Source organism: Erpetoichthys calabaricus, chromosome 7, assembly GCF_900747795.2.
Source record: "Erpetoichthys calabaricus chromosome 7, fErpCal1.3, whole genome shotgun sequence".
NCBI classification, from domain to species: Eukaryota; Metazoa; Chordata; class Cladistia; order Polypteriformes; family Polypteridae; genus Erpetoichthys; species Erpetoichthys calabaricus.
The window spans coordinates 141,848,283-141,869,156 of NC_041400.2; the positions used below are offsets into that span (position 1 = coordinate 141,848,283).

General features: G+C 33.9%; 1 protein-coding gene across 1 annotated transcript in view; it reads right to left on the reverse strand.

Moving 5' to 3' along the window:
• Window positions 1-1,577: 1,577 nt before the first annotated feature.
• Window positions 1,578-20,874, reverse strand: part of adamts6 (ADAM metallopeptidase with thrombospondin type 1 motif, 6) — a 330,011-nt gene continuing 310,714 nt past the window's right edge. The window contains exons 22-25 of the mRNA XM_028805470.2: window positions 18,144-18,348; window positions 14,516-14,692; window positions 9,411-9,567; window positions 1,578-2,202 (exon numbers count right to left, since the gene is read on the reverse strand). Of these exons, the coding sequence (XP_028661303.2) occupies window positions 2,093-2,202; window positions 9,411-9,567; window positions 14,516-14,692; window positions 18,144-18,348 (649 nt within the window). The 3' untranslated portion in view covers window positions 1,578-2,092. The remainder of the gene's footprint in view (window positions 2,203-9,410; window positions 9,568-14,515; window positions 14,693-18,143; window positions 18,349-20,874) is intronic.

Genomic DNA, 20,874 nt, shown 5'->3' on the forward strand with positions numbered 1-20,874 from the left:
TTGAGACAGGATTTCATATCCTTTCTTATTCACATTTGCTGCTGAAAGAAATTGCATTTTTATTATTGACAATTTTAATTTTTAGAAGATGCCTCAAAACAATCACTATTCAAATTATGATTATTAGCCGTTAGTATACATACTGTAACTCATGTATACTCAGGAACTTTATGTTTTAAAGTGCCATTACTTCTGCAATTTTTTTTCTTACTAACATTGCACAAAAAAGAGGCACATTTGAACAATAAATGCACATTCACCAAGTACCTGTTTCAAATCATTTCATTTTCAATAAGCATTCTTTTTATGTTATTTTATTTTCATTTGTGGTGTGATTTATTATCTTCAATCACCTTTTTATGCAGGAACAAGGACTTCAGTTTCACAAATATTACAACATGATTGTTCTTTGTTAATGATTTTTTAACTATAGTTATATATATATATATATGCATATGTACATACATTACATTGCAGTTTTGCAATTAAAAGTTATGTGCAAGTGTCTTGTTTCATCTTAATTTTCACCATAGCATTATGTATTTTTTTATTTTACTTCTTTTTTCTTTATTGACATGATCCAACCTATTGTCTTTTAGAATTTTGTCTTCTGAGCACTGTCTACCAATATAAAGCTGAAACAGCATTTGAAGCAATTTTTTTTTTAAATTTCAATATTCATCTATAATCTGTCCTATGTAAACACACAGGAAGTCTATTTATACCTTTGGTTTTCAGTGTGGATCATCTAACATGGCGGTCTCCTATTTGAAAAGCAGTACACTTAGAATGACTTTAAAGGTTTTGACATTAACAGAAGGAAATCCATTGTGACATAATTCTAGCCCTGGGCATTCATTATTCTAAAGCACAATTGGACTGCCTATAACAGCAAGATCCACCAACTTTTGTAGGCTGTTTTCCATATGTTAGTTATCCATCCATCCATTATCCAACCCGCTGAATCTGAACACAGGGTCACGGGGGGTCTGCTGGAGCCAATCCCAGCCAACACAGGGCACAAGGCAGGAACCAATCCCGGGCAGGGTGCCAACCCACCGCAGTTTTAGTTATTCACTTCATTTTTTTTGTATCCACTAAACAGTAGGGACCTGCATCAACAAACTGACATGAGAGTTGTTATGCATGTTCTGATATAAGCATTTGTGTTTGAGCATGCCAAATAAAACAGTGAGCTATAATAAAAAAATACAGTCCAAGTACATACTATATAACTACTGCTTTCTTTACACTTTACACATTACTTTTCCTTACAGATTTCATTGCAAAAGTGGTAAATTGGAAAGTGGATGGAATGTCATAGTTAATAACTTTATACAGTCTCAACTTCCTGCAACACACAGAATTGTCTTCTACGGCCTTTGATCGCACTGTTATACAGCTGTCCACCAAAAGAAGAAATGAGTAATTTGGTTGTTTCTACCTTTATACTCAACTGCGGGAAAGGCAGATTTATATATATGTTTATATAGCACCATACAAATATACAATACTGTGTGTGTGTGCGTGTGTGTGCGCGCGCGTGTGTGTGTGTGTGTGTGTATATATATATATATATATATATATATATATATATATATATATATATATATATATATATATATATATATATATATATATATCATAGCCCACAGGCAGAGTTACTTTACATACACATGTATGCATGCATATACATACAAACAGTGGAAATGAATGCATCAGTGAAATCTACAATCAAACCTGTTCCATGCGCTACATATCACCATGCTGTTGGTAACAATTTAAAAAAAGAAATACTGTACATTTATTGGTTTGCTTGTATTGTGATATAGATGTTCATTTTCTTTTGCATACCTTCTCAATGTGATGTGTCCAGCACTTTGGATTAAAAAAACAGAAAAATCTAAAATCCCACTTCACAGAAGTAAAATAAAGTTGAAATCTCATCAGCAGGTGCTGACCAGTGGTTGAAACTTCCACAGGATAAAAAGCATATTCAGAGTTTACTGTCATTTTCTCTGGTTTTAATAATAGTAATGAAAATGATGAGGATGTTGCATACAGTTTCTCTGTCTCTCCTTATGTCTGTGGTTCAGTGGCCTTGACAGGTTTTACAACACATCTGCCTAAAGTAGGTTCGGCTGCAAAATTTAAACTTCAGCACCAGTGGGCAGTAAGCCACTTTATTCACATCTTTGCATTCTAGAGGAAAGAAACAAACAGAAGAAAATAAAAAAGGAAAGATTAGTAGGTGTGCAAAAATTAGAAAATATATTTAATTTTAGTGGGATTTGCTGCTGTTCTTATCCACTTTGCATTGAGGTACAAGAACAAAGAAATCCTGGGTGCTTCCTGTATTTTCATGATGTTGTTACTAAAATTTTTATGTTTTATTTAAATATATTCATAATGTTTAAATATTTTACAAATTAAATATGGTATACATTACAGTGTGTTAAATTCTTAACTACTTCATAGTAAAACAGTTAAATAGGAAAATAAGAGTCTGACAAACAAGCTTGTTAGGTTAGATAATAGCTAAACTGTCCCTGTGTTGCATTCAGATACTTTTTAAAAGTTGTCAAGAATTCTGCTTCAACTATACAGCTTAGTAGTTTTTCCTCGTTATGTGAAGAAGTGCTTCCTGGCTTCTGTCTGAAATACACTTTTCCTTGAATTTTTCCAGTATCTTCGAGTACTTTACTAGTTATTTAACTGAAAGACATTTTTTATTGTTAGCTTTTTAAAGACTTGGATTAGTAATCCATGTAGTCCTCTCTGCTCAAGTATAAAACAGTTTTAATTCTTTGAGGCTGTCAGAGCAGGACTTGCCACTGATTTCTCAGATGCACTTGGTTGCCCTCCTTTGCACAGCTTCTAATGATGTGTTTGATGTATCGCTGTGACCAGAGTAGTGCAATAAAATTATTGAGAACAACATCCCCTAATTTATGTCTGACACTTTTTCCAATGTCACCTAACATTCTACTTGTCTTTTAATTGCTTCTGCAAATTGTCTAGCTGTTGAGAATGTTGCTTCAAAGTAAACTCTAAAATCCCTTTCAGAGATTGCTTCCTGCAAGAGAGTTTCTCTCACTTTGTATTTCTAACTTCCTCTCCTTTTCCCTTACATATAGAACTTTGCACATTTCTGCAAAGTTTAACTGCATTTGCCAAGTATTCGCCCATTTTTTAATTGTTTTCACTGTCTCCTTGGTACTTGCTATCCCTCTAGTTCAGTTTTAATATCAACTGTGATTTTCACAAGGTTGCTAACTATACTAGAATCTATGCCATTAATACAAGTTAGAAGAAATAATGGACTAAGGACAGGAACCTGCGGGACTACATTGATGACCTTAACTCTAGTACATCATTCTTCAGTTAAACAACTTGAAATTTATTTTTTAAAAGTTTCTATAATGTAAATAGCTTCTAGTTTCAGAATTGATTTTTGGTGTTGAATTTTATCAAAGTCTTTTTGATAGTCTAAATAAATGATGTCATATTCTTTTGTCTAATATTACATTTTAGGCAGCCACAGGCATTAAAAGGTCACCTAAATTATTGTTAATTTTACAAGACTTGCTGAGTGTGTGCTTTTCTGTTTATCTGTCCAAAAAACTATACTTTACACAAAACAATAAATGCAAAAATATTGCCAAGTAACAATCTGTATATTAATGTGCTAATGCCTAATTATTACATGAAATTAAATGCATTATTACAGCATATCTTTCTACAGTATGTACAATGGGCTACAGGATATAGGTTATATAAAAGTTCTAGAAGGAGGAGGTAGAACTGAACCACACTGCATACAGTAATTGCATATAACAATTGGACATTTACTTTAAAGAAAAATGTTAATTTGAAGTGGACACTTTACAGTACTTATTTTTAGTACTGAAAGGTGAACAAACTAGGTCAATTAGCTCAACATGATGGAATCTGAGAGTAGGTACACTACCCAATGTTGGGTTTTAACTTGTAATTGGTCTTTACATACTTATAACTAGATCAAGCAGGTTTAGACAACAGACATAATGACTTTTCAATTTAGTGGGCTGATACTTGTAATTTGCAAGAGAAAAAAGATGCTAGTTTGGAGATCAAATATGATAAATTCTTTACATAAATGCAATTATCATTAAATTCTCAAAACTAATTTCATCACAAGACTGGTATTATAGCAGCTTGTTCAGAGTACCCTGGTAATACAAATGAGAAAAAAAAGCTCAAACATAAAAATTAGAATTGGTTAAATGTTATTGAAACTTGACTTCCATTCTATTGAAATGTATTAAAAAGAAAGTATTGTAAGCATATTTTTGCAGAAAAAATACATGCTACATCATTCATTTAACAATTGGCCTGTCTTGCAAGGCACAAGTTGATCAAGCAGGATTGTCTATAATCATCAAATTCTGCTTTGGCCAAAGTGAATGCAATGTGCATATAAAATAAATGCAAAAGTGGACTTAAAAAGAAGTGTATACATTACATATAAAATCTTTCTCATTGCTACTCTATCTTAAATGTAAATATTTAATATTTCATTTTTAACTTAAACTGCAACACCTGCACACAGAAAACTTGTTTTCTTTCTTCCCTGCTTTAAAATAACATCTGTTGTTTAAAATAACTGTGTAAAACAAGATGTGTGGATTCAGCATTATCTATCCCATTTTTGCTACTAACCACGTACTTAGCTGTGCCATTATATGGTAAAATATCCTGAAGCTCACATTAGAGTATTTATTTCAATTTGAGAACTGAATTAGCTTAGAAGGTTTGAATGAAGACCTCCTTTTGTTTATTAACATTGTGGCTTTTTCCACAACATGTATAACAAATATTATGCTGTACACAGTATAAACAAAACAGGAAACAGGAAAACAAAACATTGCACATTTCATTTCAATATTTGCAGTATCATAGTGTACTACAGTGGATTCAAGTTCAACCTGTGGCTTCAGGTTTCACTTTCAGTGAGTCTTTTTACCTTTATTTGATCTTTAATCAGGTGAACGTTTTTTCCTTCTCTTATTCTGCATTAGGAATAGTCCAACAATGTGAGATCTACATTCATAACAAATTTAGAAATACTATTTTCCATACCTTTAAATTTTTATCTTTGTTTTGTCATTTTCTTTTAATTCACTTTTTTCTGTAGAGTTTGTGTTCGTAATTGTTTCTATATAATAGGTGCTACTGTTTTTCCTTGAATTGTAAAGACAGCCTTTCTGCAATTATCACTTTCATCATATATCAACTATGCCTCATAAAAATCAACAATTCAGTCCTTATCAAACTCACTTAATTTCTTGAAAAACTTACAAACACACTGTTAAAGGATTCTGCAGTGGCTCCACAAACATTCCAAGATTTTCTAATATATCTACTTGTACAAGATTATATGAATTACTATTTCATAAAAAGAACTGGGTTAGATCAGTTTTATCAATGCCTTTGAGATTTTTGAAGACCTATATACAGTCCTCATGAAGTCTTCTCCAAAGAAGATTAAATGGGTTTAAACGCCTTAGTCTGTCAGAGGAGAATTTATGTTAATTATTTTAACATTTTTCTGTTTTACTGTATGCTTATTCCAATCTGTACTTTTGTGTTTGTAAAATTTGTAAGTTGTGTTTTACTTATAAACTCAGTACTGTCTAAGTATCATACTTATGCCAGTTTGACTACTGCAGATATACATCTTAACTTAACTATCTTAACTAGCATTTGGAAAAGTAACCTAGTAAAACAGTAGAAAAGTCGAAGTTTATATACTGTAGTATAAGTTCCATCACTAAGTAAAAGACACATATTTTCTGTTTTAGAAGGTGACTAAGGAATCCTCTGTTACTGTTGAAATAAATTAATAGCTCAAAAGCCTTGAAATAAACACCTACAACATGGCTTCAAGGAATCAATAATTTTAACATAGCACACTGATTAGGTGAACCTACTATAATCGAACTATGTTCTGTTCAAATGTAGTTAATTCTGATTATCATAAAGAAGCAGGGTATGGTCTTACTTTATATTGATATAAAGCCAAATAAGCTTGATTATTGAAGTCTGCATGAGTGAAAGCATGTTATGCTTTTCAAAAGCTTGTGTCACCACCTCAGGCTTTTAAAGAAAAATCTGATACAGCTGCTTCCAATTTGGGGTTCTTAAAGAAATTATCCTGATCATCTGATTGCAATCTACAGAAGTCCCTAATCCTCAGTAACACAAAACTCTCCCACAGAGAGCTTCTAAGAAGAGCTGCCTAAAATAATACAAAAAGAAAAACTTGTTCAGACTATTATATAAAAGCTGCTTAAAAGTGATGATTACTACATCATATATACAAAGGGCCATTACAAAGTTACACGGAAGCTAGGGTACCCTCCTCCCCATTAGTGGGCAATAAAATACATTCTACTTTTAGATGCAAATATTTTTAACACAAGAAAGAAAGATAGGATGAAACTACATGAATGGATTTGGTGGATCTGGCAAAGTCTTAGAAACTTCTTAGTAAACTGTTAAAAGTGCAGAGAAAATTTAAAGCTGTCATCAGGGATCATGTAGCACTAAGCACATAACATTCATATATGTTTTACTCAAAAAACAAAAGATAAGGAAGCAGAAGTAAGGTCTGCAATAAAAAACGATTTGTATCATACCTATAACTTTTTGGGTTTAGGTTTTCATGGTAAATTCAATAGCAAAATAAAAGAAAGAAAGAAAGAAAGAAAGAAAGAAAGAAAGAAAGAAAGAAAGAAAGAAAGAAAGAAAGAAAGAAAGAAAGAAAGAAAGAAAGAAAGAAAGTTATATGAAGCCTGAAAGTGGAAATTAAAAAGAATTAGTTGAAGTTGAGACGTCAATTAGATTTATGGCCTCTTCACTGAAAATGTGAAATCCCTTGCCTTAAAAGACTTTTCTTCCAGTTTTGAAGAACCTCACCTCAGCTGCAATTCCTGGCTTTCAGGCAACTAAAGTTTTCAGTGAGGTGTCAGGAGATTGGTTGTTAACACAAACAGGACTACCTCTGTCAAGCGAGTGTATTTCAAGCTCAACTATAACATTTCACAAGTGTCTAGAAGGACCTGTTGCAGCTTTGAATATGGCATGTATGATTTGTAGAATGAGATTTTGCTTTTGTGTTTTATCCATGCATGGTTCATGGTCTGACTCTCCAGCAGTTGGTTAATCTCATCAAGTAGAGATGCTGCAAAGATAGATATCTCTGTAGTGGTAAATAGGAGGATAATGGTTAGATCAAAAGAAAATGGTACTTATTTTAATTGGTTTTACAGACCTAGTAAAAGAAATTCACGTATTATTTGTAAACCTGCCAGCAAGTCTTTGGGAATAGTTCAAGATTAGGTGACGGTGAATGACAAATCCCTTTGTGAGTGGGGGTCCTCTAAATGCCTTCAGGGTGCATTTGACCAGCATGAATGCAATATTTCTGTTATGTCAGTCAGTCAGTCATTATCCAACCAGCTATATCCTAACACAGGGTCTTAGGGGTTTGCTGGAGCCAATCCCAGCCAGCATAGGGTGCAAGGCACGAACAAACCCCGGGCAGGGTGCCAGCCCACCACAGTATTTCCGTTATGTTTACACTGTAAAGCAATTTTTTAATGCATACAACTGAAAAGGCCAATAAAGACGGCTTTCTAAGATAACAAACTATTCATATTAAAATACTAAATGCATTATACAGTTAACAATGTAAGCCTTTTTGCATCATTGCACAATATAAATGACAATTTAAGAGATTAAAAGTCTGAATGGCAAGACAAATTAACATTCAGAGATATAACATGTCAAACATAATTTCAGATCACCTAAAGTGCAGTTCATTTTTTCAGACATCTCTTTAATTTCTTTTGTATTTTCAGATATTTACAGTACATACTAACATATTTGAAATGCATTTTGAAATGTATCACATTGACCTTCTATAGATGTCAAGATATATGAAACTAATTCAGATTTATTTCAAAATCATTTCATGTTGTAATTTCTTTTTTTTATCTGTAGAATATTCTGTCCATTGCAAGATATTGCAAAATGTAACATAAGTAATTTGAAATGACTATATAATATATTTTTATTTCTTAAACAGAGGAAACCCCTATTTTAAGAAATCAATATATGTATTTTGATATCTAATGTATATTAGTTATCTCAAATGTGAAACAATGTGAAGCTACCTAAAAGCGCACATTGAGATATCTTTATTACATTTCAAGATATCTTGAAGTAACAACCAGACCAGTTTGAAGTATTAAAAATGTATTTCTAGCTATATTAAAAAAGCTTTCTGTTCCTTTTAAGATATCTAAAATACATTTTAGATATTCCAAAAGATCAGGAAATTATTTCAAGAGATTTCTAAATGTTAATTTTATTTTTCTAAGTATGGTAAGCCAAAATACTTGTGAATTTTTTTCACATCATTAAAAGTCAGACTTCTGAAACTTTCAGTATCTGTCCTAAATAATTGTCTCAATAGTCATTAGAAGTGTTGCTGAATGTTTTCTTTAAATATCCATCTATCCATTATCCAACCCGCTATATTCTAACTACAGGGTCACGGGGGTCTGCTGGAGCCAATCCCAGCCAACAGGAAACAAACCCGGGCAGGGTGCCAGCCCAACGCAGGGCACACACACACACGCACACACAAACACACACACACCAAACACACACTAGGGACAATTTAGGATCGCCAATGCACCTAACCTGCATGTCTTTGGACTGTGGGAGGAAACCCACGCAGACACAGGGAGTCCAAATATCCAAAAGCACAATATAAATACAGTAATAATGATTTTTATTTATGAATTATTGAACAAGACGTAGTTCTGATTATGCACCCAAAATTAAGTAAAGATATTCCAGATTGAGACAATAACAAAACAGTAGTCATTTTTACATTTTAGACTTTACAGTATAAAATATATAGTGGCTCAATGCTTATGTTTTCTGTAGGATTTTAAACATTGTTGAATGTGTTAGTGAAATATTTTTACTCAGATTAAAAAAACATATTACCATAAAAAATTCAGAAATGAAACACAGTGTGCTAAAAACCGAGTATTCATAAACTGTAGAAGAGCTTAATTAAGGTTCAGTGTGGGACCATATATAAAGAATTTATTATTGTTTTCTTGACAACATAATAGTTTTTTAATATGTTGTGTCCAAAACGACCACAGTGTGACCCATACCTAATTTATAATAGCATAACACAAGCTTCACAACAGGTTAGTTAATTCACAGGATAGTATTTTCCAAATTATTAAGCTTGAAAAGTATGTTTTTCCACTTTCACCAAAGTCCTCCATGATTGATATACTAGCATTCCAATGTAATAATGTATTTAAATTTCTTGTGCCTACCTTCTGTGTTGGAGATAGGAGTGGCATCGCATTTGCTCTCACACTGCTGCATTGTCAATGGGCGAAGATTTTCAGCACATTCATTTGAGGTTTGTCCAGTGTAGGAGAGGCACTGTACTGTGCGCATCTGTTGACCCAATCCACACTGTGCTGAGCACTGTGAAGACATTAATATTACTTTGAAAAGTACTGTATGAGAAAATACACTTATACGTAATGTATGTATCATTTTTGAATTTTATTATTTATTTGTAGTGAGAAGTCAAGCAAAATGACACCTTTTATTGGCTAACTAAAAAAGATTACAATATGCAAGCTAATTTTTTTTAACTTAAGCAAGCAAAATACAAATAACTGGTAAGTGAATGTTTACACTACAATACTGATTACATGTAATGACATGTTTGACATTATACTGTAACTTATAATATTTTGATGAGCTATTAGAAGCTGTTCATAAAAAGGAATTTAATCCATTTTATGTTGAACAGGTTTATGCTTCAATTTTATACAAACATAAACCGAACTTCTTTATTTCCATATAAAAGGTGAACAATAAATTTGAGAAATGCTACTGTTAAATGTAAGACTGATAAACAATCCATAAAGCACAATGAAACTACATTCCAAAACAAATAACAAAACCAAATATACTTATTAATGTAAAAAAATCATTCTTAAAATGATTAAAGGATCAAAGCAAATGCAAACCTGTAAAAGATGTTAAATATTAGAACTCAGCTTTTTGCCAGATACAAGTAATTTTAATACCCTAACTCTAAACCTAATTTTTTGTGGTTTTGCTTGTTAGTTTACCTAAATGATGTGTCAAATTAGTTGAATGAGAGTTTGAACTGGCAACCTTGTGGTTCAAGCTTTAGTGCCTTGCTACACTATACAACCTGCATGAAAACTCAGAAAAAAAATAATCCTATAAAAACTTTTGGTGGGATGATGATTTAAAAAAAAAATGATGCTCAAATGTTTATTGGCGGATTCTTCACGTGCTGTTAGTCAAAGTTTAATTGCATTCTAGTTATAAGTTGTAAAATCTGCAACTAGTTCTGACAGAATGCTATAAACACCGTACAGGACAAAATTTCAGACCACACCACACTTCTTGTTCAGTTCTAGTGGTTATAAGCAAATCAGAAAGAAGCAATGCACATTCTTAACCAAAATAACATTTTATTGAAAAAAAAATTGGATAAAAGATATATTAGCGGCTAAACAAAACTTTGCCAAGCCTGGAGACCAGGCACATCTTAGTCTGTCCAGTACCAGAACCATAGGACACATCCAGGCTAAAATGTGTTATACCCTTTTCACCATGCTTTCCAATCTGATGCCAGCTTTCCCATTTCTACTGTGCTCCAAAACGTCAGTCTGTGACATGCACAGTTCTGTTATTCTTTCCATACATTGCCCTATAGACGTGGAAAGGAACAGGTGCACCTGCTACCCAAATTTTATACTACATCTCTAAATTGACCAATGCTCTACCAACTTCCCCAGTTCGCCATTCTACCAAAACCCACACAATGATGTCTGCAGCCCCACCTCCATAATCTTCCAATAATGTGCACTTCCATCATTCCTATAACACATCAATAGCATAAGTTCAATCCAAGAGAGTGCCCAGTCCTTGGCCATTTCCACTGTATTCTATAAATCCACATCAAACAATCACTAGTCCTCTCATTTTTTTCAAGTCTTGCATCTCAGTTTACCATTTACCACACACACAGAGTCATTACCACCCATATTTTATCATACACTTGCTGCCAGTCTGCCCAGTCCTATGCAAATTTGCCAGGCTTACAGATCTATAGACCATTATATCTAAAAACATAATTTGGCAAAAACCAAGCTTCTTGTGATCCCGGCCATCCAGTCTTTTCAACTCTACATCTCTGTAAAGCTTGGATCACTGTCACTAACACCTTCTAAGTCTGTACACAACCTTGGGGTGGTGATTGATGAGCAAATATATTTTTCTAACCATATTTCTACTGTTCTCATTCATGCAGGTTCTTGGTGTACAACATCCACAAGAGCAGACCTTATCTGACAGAGTATGCAACACAACGTCTGGTCCAGGCTCAGGTCGTATCACATCCAGACTACTGCAACTCCCTTCTGACTGGAGTACCCGCATGCACTATGAAGCTGCTGCACATGATTCAAAATGCAGCGGCCTGTCTTATATTTAACCAGCCAAGATGGGCAGATGTCACTCTTCTCTTCACTTCGCTACATTGGTTCCTTGTAGCAGCATGCATTAAGTTCAAAAGCCTGATGCTTGCCTGCAGAGTAGTCAATGGGTCAGCACCAGTGTATATGAAGACTCTGGTGAGGTGTTACTCTTCATCTCACCCACTCAGGTCTGCCAGTGAACAACATCTGCTGATGCCACCTCTGCGTGGTATCAATTCTCAATCCAGATTCTTTTCCTGTATAGTTCCCAGTTGGTGGAATGCGCTACCCACCTCCATCCGTGCTGCTTACTCTCTCAATGTATTTAAGAAGCAATTGAAGACCCATCTGTTCTGTGAATATCTGTCTAATTGATCAAAGGAAAACAAAAACTATGTTCTGTGACCTATTATATTGTTGGTTATTTGTTGTTTAATTTTAATTGTCTTATTGATTATAATCTATGATTGTAAATTATTAGTTATTACCTCTTTTCACTTGTGGCAATCAACTTTTGTTACCTGTTCCAGTTACACTTGCTGGACAAAAGGTCTTAGCCTAAAGTTGCTCAATTATGTTTACCTCTGTTGTAAGTCGCTTTGGATAAAAGCCTCCGCCAAGCACATAAAAGTAAATGTAGTTACGTTAATTGTGGGTGTGAACTGTGAACCATTGACGTGAACATGAAAAAGTTCATCAACAATTCGCATTAGATTAAAAAAAAACAAAATACTAATTTGCAGCCAATAAATTACAGAAAATCTACCAAATACCTTTAAGTAAGAAAGAAATGTTCTATTAGTGAGTAGTGAGAAAAGCACTATCTAAATGTAAAGAATTATTATTATTATAAAGTGACCCATTGCTGTTTAATTTTCAATTAAATCATTCACCTCCTTTACACAACCTTTTATAGTTTATGTTTAGAGTAATGAAGCTAAATGTGTTTACCATACTTGATAGCAGTTATAAAAAACAAAGTCAGTTAATTACAGTAATACTACTTCTTCCTTCCACTGCACATCAATATCTGAAGTGACCATATACAGAAATGAAAATGTTTAGCCTTTATGTTAGTATGTGGACTGGGCTGCACTATTGGCTCCTTTCACATTTGCAGTACTTTTTCCTTGACACACCTCTCTTCAGCTGTTACTTGGCAATAAAAAGTGGGTTGCAGTTATGTGATGAAAAAGGAATTGGGTAATAATAAGAGAACTATGCTTTCCTTCTTCACACTGTTATTTTGCATTGTAACGTTTGAGAAAGCCATTCAGTACTTTAGTGTTTCTTCATTTGGTGATTTCAGGTTCCTGACCTTTCATCTTCTCTTTGGATTTTATTGCTGTTTAGTGTTAATTTCCAAACATCTTACTTGTGCATTGTTGTGTATTAAGCTCCAGTCTGTGATCTACAATACTCTTTCCAGAATGTGGATATTAAATAGATATAATTGTATAGCCTAAACAGATGGCTCCTCATTTCTCTTTCTCATCATTCTCACCATGGTAAAATAATCTTTGACTGAAAATCGTTAGAAAATCTGTGTAGTGTGACAGATACCCTACCTGTTCCAATCATTTGTTTCGCATGAATAGTACAACTTGTTTCCCTTTAAATTCAATGAAGGAATTCTTGATCCCCTTCCCAAAACGTCACACGATGTACAACTGCAGGTGCAACTCTAAACCCAAAACACCATTTGTGGTATCTCATAAGCACCACCTCGAGAACTGTATCGATGATATTAGCTTATTCTCTAAATGGGTGCCAACAATCAATAGCAATCATTTTTCCATTTACATTTTAAGTCAAAGCCTGCCTTTATTTAGCCATTATAATGTTTAATGCACCTGAATATTTCTAATGGTCAGGACCCATAAAAGTACTGGAGTTTATGCTGCTCTCTTTCCATTTCATTAGGCAGTACTTTTTCCAAATTCCTTCACAAATAGCAAGGGCATGATGTTGGTGTTCCCTTTGGAGAAAGAACATCCAGGATCTTCCTCACACAAAGGTAGGACACCATAAGTCTTCTTGGATCTTTGTTTCACTGTTCTGTCACTCATTAGAGCCAGGATTAAGGCAAGAATTCAGACAGTGTTATGGTAAACATGGCAATCAAAAGCAATCCTTCTCTTTATTGTTATCAGGTTAAGTGTGATCAAGAGCAGTGTCAACTCTTAAATACTTTGTTTCTTAGACATATTCATGAACTTTGTAATTCCTAAGCACTTATATCTTCCACATCAACAATCTTTATGTTGTTGATGCATTATCTCTCTGATTTACAAAGAATGTCTAATAGTCAATCTTGCCTTAAAATATACAGAATATGTATAACAGGCAGAAGAATTTATTGCAATCAAAAAACTTTTTTACACACAGTGAATCAAAAACAATAATATACTACCAATCCTGCAGTCCCCACTATATATTTGTCATATTTGTCTTTTGGGCCAGTATCTCTTACTCACTTGAAATATTTTACAAGTATGGGAACCTAGCTATGCATAATCCCACATTTTCACTGTACTACACAACACTTAAATATAAACTTAAACAATGACTGACATGCCTCTAAACATGTTTAAATACTCAACAGCAAATATTTATTTTGAGATATACTATGTATTTCCAGGTCCAAAACATTTTTATTGATGATTGATTCAATGATGCATTGTACTATATTCTCAAAATGTATCTTGAAAAAAAAATTAAAATCATTAAAGTATACATTATGCCTGTTAAATATGAATTAAATTTTTCCTAATATATTAGGCAAATACAAAAGTATACAGAATACTTGTTAAAAATAGTAAATCATTTTGCTTTATAATTTTTATTCAATAAATGTAATAAACAGACTGGAATTTAATATTAATTTCAGCCTAAAAATATTGACTTACCAAACCCCATTCTCCAGTAACCCAACGAGGAGGTGGACAACGGCCAAGTGTACAACGAATCCTCACAGGTGGTTTACTACCCTCTGGACACTGGTTAAGTGGAAAGTTCTTGCTGAGGTCACTACTTTTGCACAGGACAATGCGATGCTTAAAACCTTGACCACATTTTGGTGTACACTTGGTGATGAAAAATAAAACACAAGGGTTTATTATTAACACAATACTGAATAAACACCAGAAAAATTATTAAAAACAACAACACATTATCATACACAATTTTAACTAAAAGCAGTGACAGAAATTTCCTAAAAACTTTTAATGTTTCAGTAACTATGACTTATTTCAAACAGGAAGGTTTTGAGTGTCTCAGAATAATGTCCTACATGAAAGCTATGATTGACATACCATATGTCTTTTACAGGGAACATCACAATGCATTTCACAAGCACAGTGCAATAGAACTTTTTAAAATATGTATACCTTTACAAATGGAGTGAGCATCTACTGGATTCCAAATATATCTATTTCTACAATGAACCTGCTTGTAAAAAACAAATACAGTAGTATTTCTCCCAAGACAATGTGAGTGGGTTTTGGTTTATACCATTTTCCCAGAAACAATAGAGATTCATTATAATTATGGATTGGGACTCTATAAATCCCATTAATATTTATTTGTCTCTTTCTTTTCTTTCTGTTAAAAGCATAATACCAGCTTGTGTTAAAAAATAACATTCTTAGACTAGCATAACATGATTTGGGGTGGTTGGAGGCTAGAATCTAGTGTTGAAACATTGAGTGGAAAACAGAAACTAACCCTGTAGAAAATGCCAAACCATTGTGGTGCCCAGTCATGCATACATCCTCAAGCACATGAATACAGTTTGAAATTAAAGCTGTCATACATGTTGTTGGGAGGAAAACTGGACACCCCAAGGAAAATCCATGCAGACAGAGTAAGAATGTACAAACTCCACATAGACAATAAATGGACACACAACCCAAAGCCTGGATGTAAGGCAACAGGTCTAACCACTACACCCTGTAGAAATCTAGCTTTACAAAACAACACTTGAAGTTTAACTATATGCTTTAATTAATCTTACACAACTATAGTAGATGGGTAGTAAATTTCACACAGAAAATAATATGGTTTCTTCAAATAAACAGTATGCATTATGTCAGTATAAGTGGTGTGGACACTAGGGGGTATCATAGACCCTGACCCTAGACCACAACTACACAGACGTATATCCTAGGTTCAAACGTGTTCATTTTTAAAACAAATACATTAGATAGGTTTCTTCCACAAAAAATGGTATACTTCACAGTTAAACTTTTCTTCTTCCACCTCCATTCTAGGTCAGTGTTGCCCTATTCTTCTTCCAACTTTAACTCTACTGGGTTAGTCAAAAGGTGCCTTGTTAACCTGAACTTTAGAATACTTCCAGGACATAAGTGCTGTAACCAGGAAGCACTTTTGCCTCAGGGTAGGATTTATTCATGATAGGTAAGCCTGCCCTAAGAAGCTCATTCTAGTGGAACCCAAGGCCCCCAATAGGGCTGTCCACCAGGACTACAACTCGGAGATAGCACTGCCAGTGTTCAAATAGGAGCCACACTAGACAGATACTGCCATCCAGCCTACTGTGGGAACGCATAGCTCCCTGTATCCTTCCATTTAAATGGGAAAAGTCCCACCAATCAACTCGGCTGGGGTGCCCATCCATTCACTTCCTCCTTTACCCTGATCTTACAGAGTTGTTTCAGAATAGCAGTATAATATATCATCAGACTGTGTACTTTGTGATAATTATAGGTGTTTTCTATTAAGCGCATTTAAGATTTATATAGTGGACATCATCAGTGGACTGCCCTCTAAGTTGTAGACTATAGCACTGACTGACAGGGTCATATCCACAACTAATTTTAATTTGAGGAGATTAAAAATACTTTTATATTAATGTTTCATCCTTAATTTTGAATAAAATTGTTTTAAATTATGAAAGGCTATCATGTCACTTTTAAGTTGATTAAGATTACCCAGAAGGCATCTTGCAAGTTTAACAAAAGCATAAATACTTTGTTTGAGGTTTATTTTACAGCTGATGTCTCAAGAATGTAGGCACTGGTTACAGAGGTCTGAAGATGCTTCTATGGTTCTTTTGTGTATACAGTACTGTGGATTTCTTATCACTCTGTATGATAGTTAAGAAAAACTTCAATATCTTGGAGAGTTACTATGGTGTTAAAATTTCTTTGTGTGAAGACAGTTAGTCTTAGAGAAGACTGATGAATTCAAAGCATTCTTCTATGAGTTATAAACACAGTAATGAGAACTTCCATTGTTCTTACGTCATAAATTGAGGCATGGTGTATTAAATTAACTTTATGTTGGTAATACTGGTATAGCAAAATGAATTGCATGCAATTTGATTTGCTGAAACTCATTAAGTATAAAATCAGTAAAGGCATAAAAAATTAGGACACCAGTGACCATCCTCCACCAACAATCTAAAAACAGCCTTTTTAACCAAACCACAGAGATATACATAAATTAGTGCAGAGGAGTTTAAGGTCATCACAGGTGCAGAAAGAGTGGTGATGTAAGGGCTACATCCTTCACTCTACTAGAAGCCACAGCACCTAATATTTGTAACTGGTAAAATGCTTATAATTAGTAATGCTATAAAGTGAGCAAATGGATTTCTGCTTAGTTGTACTGTATATAACAAAGAGTACAATTTAGGAGAAATGAGTATACTCCCTTTGAGTACAGATACTATAAAGGAAACTTTGCATTAAACACAAGTAACATTTTTGATGATCATCATTTGTTCTACATTTTCTTGCTTATAAGTATATATAGTATGCAATCATCTTTTGTACAGCAGTCTAGCAGTATAATTTGGGATGCATTTTCACATGCAACACTCGGTTGACATTATTTGAAGTATATTTGATCTATTTACTAAATCTTTTTTTTAACCAAAGAAAGGATCAAGTATAGTCCCAATGCTTTTCTTTTTAAAACCAAGGCAAACATACTGGCTGTAATTGTAAAAGATGCATGGAATAATCCATCAGAAAGTTCAGTGGGAAAGTCACAGATAGCCAGCTGTAAACCAGATTATGATTGTGTGCACAGGAGCTGTCTGAACAAGCACAAGGGCCTCTTACTTTGTAAAAAAGGTTTGAGGTGGCTGAATTTGCCTTGCTTCTGGCAAACATGCTATATTTGCTTCACACACATGTTGACAAGGAGGAAAAAATGTTCATGTTTGCTCTGAGTGCAAGTAAACACTAGACCAGATTTAAGAATTTGCTAGCGATTCAGCATATAAATCCTTACTGTATATGTTCATATTTAAACCTTTGAATGCTGACTTTTCCTTGTACTCTCCTTTTCTCTGCCTCGATTTTTAACTCTCTACATAATTAATCTATTATAAACCCATAGCACAAGAAAGAATATTACATTTATTTTTTAAAGCAAAGCTTTCATAGTGCAAGTTATACAGTGATTGATTATATCATAACTGCAATGCTCAATTTTGTTAAAAATACCATGTGTCCTTTTCTTAAACTGTTAATGCTCAAGTTACAGATATAATTTGTGAAGTTTTACCTCTGACCAATCCAAGGCTACCCACTGAGGTGGACAAGACTGATTGTTGCAGGCCTCTTTTTCTATTGGTCGATGTGTCAGGCAGTGACTGTCTTCTAAAGTTTCCTCTTCTGCTGGCCCAATTCTTCGGATACAAAGTACGGTTCTAGAGCGCATTCCCCCATCACATGTTTTGCTGCATTCTGTCCAGTCACCGATAAACCACCTGTATAATATTTCAAGGCAATTGGATGAAATGGGCAGGTAAGCAAACACAATAATGTTTTAAAAATAAAAGTAATTTGTAAACTATTGTTTTATATAATCTTTTAATCACTTTGCATTTGTGTCATTTGTTAATAGCTGCATTCTTGACTGACATGGCTCTATGAGAACATGCAATGACCTCAAAGAAAGGCTATCCAGTGACAAACAATTTTTACAAACATAAATCCTGGGCAGACAATGATGACAAAGGTTCATGTTTGGAGACACAATGGTTTAAACAACAACCTGGAGAAATTAGCATACATGTAGATGGATATTTGAGATTTGAAAAATGGTAGTAAAGTGTCTCTAACCTAAGCCAAATGGGACAGAAACACAAAAAGTTAACTATGCTGGCCCTACATTTTGTTTGCTAGAGCTTTCTTCACCTTTTGACTATAAATACAGACAGACTGGATATCTGCCTGTATTAACTAACTCAAACATTATCTATAAAACACCTTGGTACTGAAATACTTTTTAAAAAATTGATCCCTTGGAAAATGCAGTGCAAAACAGTAAAATGTGCTCAGAAAGTGCACATGTGTAACATATGAAAAAATGTGCTTTAAAATGTAATGGATTCCTTTAAACAAAGTAATATTACTGCAAAAAAATACAAATTTAAATTTAAAAGTAAAGACGGTGAATGACAGAAATCAGAAGAAATGTATAAAATGTACTCAGCTGGCTTCCAAACACGACAACTGAGAGCAACACTATACTTATTGATGCCTGCCTACTGAAACAATGTTGAGTCAACATGAGTGTACATGAAAAGCTCATATGTATCAGTGTATATGAGATTGTAAGATCATATGTATCCCATGGAACTGAAAAAATTATTTAATCTTTAGAGGGCCACATGGAAGCTGTAAGTGATGCTGATCTTAGTAGCATTATATACTGCCATTTTAGACCATGCCTGGTCAAATATTAACAGCAAATTAAGTAAATATGTTTTCTCTGACACAGATGTCACATGCTACAGAGACCCTGAACTTCTCACACACAGCCAAAGGGAACCTGTCACATACATAGATATCAACACGGGTTAAAGGGCTTTGCTACTCTATTTAACTCAGTTACTCCCCAGTGGAATGATGAATATCTGAAAAATGCATGGAGCACTGCCAAATTAATTCATGACTTCATGTTCATGTACACAAAATTATTTCTTCATCATAGAAATTAGCTTACTATATTAAGTGAAAAATCATGCTAATGTGGGGACTGAGCAGAAAAGAGCAGTCTTAGGAAAGTTTTATTTAAAGATCAGGAAATGGAAAGTGATGGGGAAAACAAGATAAGCTCATTGTCACTGCCCAAGATGTGAGAGAAAATCCAGAGTAAGCAATGACATAGTGAGAGGATCGAAAGTCAGGATATTATCACGTAAACCAAACCAAATTAAAGCCAAAAAATGGCCATAACCACAAAATCAAGAATGATCATAACAAGCAGCACACTAAGATTTATATAAAAATATCCCTCAACTTGGACAACCAGAAAGTGTGTGACGCTGACCATTATACTGCCACAGTAATGATATCATGTGTTGCACATTCCCCAGTCTTAATTTTTGTTTATACAGGCTTATTTATTCAGCAAATTTCAAAACTCATATATAACTTGTCAAGAAGATCTTGCCCCATATTCATCACAATAATTTATATACCTAAACAGAAAGAAGTGAGTTTCATAAAACTCTTGGAATTTCAATTGGGTTTGTAAATGGTTCAGTCCAAAGCTATCGAGGAATATGAACCACCTGTCTTAGATTTTTGCTAGAAGTAAATCAGTGCATGAAGCTGCACATGGGTAACTGAGGCAAATCCTGCAATACTACTTAAAACAATTCTAAAAGAAATGGGGAGGATTTGGCAGTGACCTACTTAGCATTGATGATAAAAACTTAAGGCTTTTACTTAAGATACTGTACAAACAGCTTTGTGTCAATGCATATATTTATCCAGAGCAAAGAAGTTTATCTTATTTCCATAAAGGCAAATGCACACAGGACATTTTGTGAACAGCTGTCCAACACCCTCTTGGGTCACTAATAAACAAAATAACTGAAGTTTTGAAATGGTTAACTTTTCAAAATGAACAAGGACAGACATACAACAGGAAGATGAATAAATTATACTGTACAAACAAAAATTCATACAGTTCACCCTTGGTAAGTTTACAGTATATACTTTTAATCACAAACATACAATAAACTTAAATGTAAAGTACTGCTAGAATGTTTCAGTTGGAGCTGAATTTATAAAGACAGCACAAGTGCTGAATTTATAAAACAGAAAACTTAATAAAGTTGCCTGATTGATAGGATGCTATATCAGTCTGCCACTAATTATGGTTTATCACTTAGAGTCCATTACTCTGTACAATGTAACTTCACTTACATCACTTACAGTTGGCATCTCTATAAAGTAAATGTAATATTACTTATGCAGCCAACAGCAGTAACAGAGCTGGT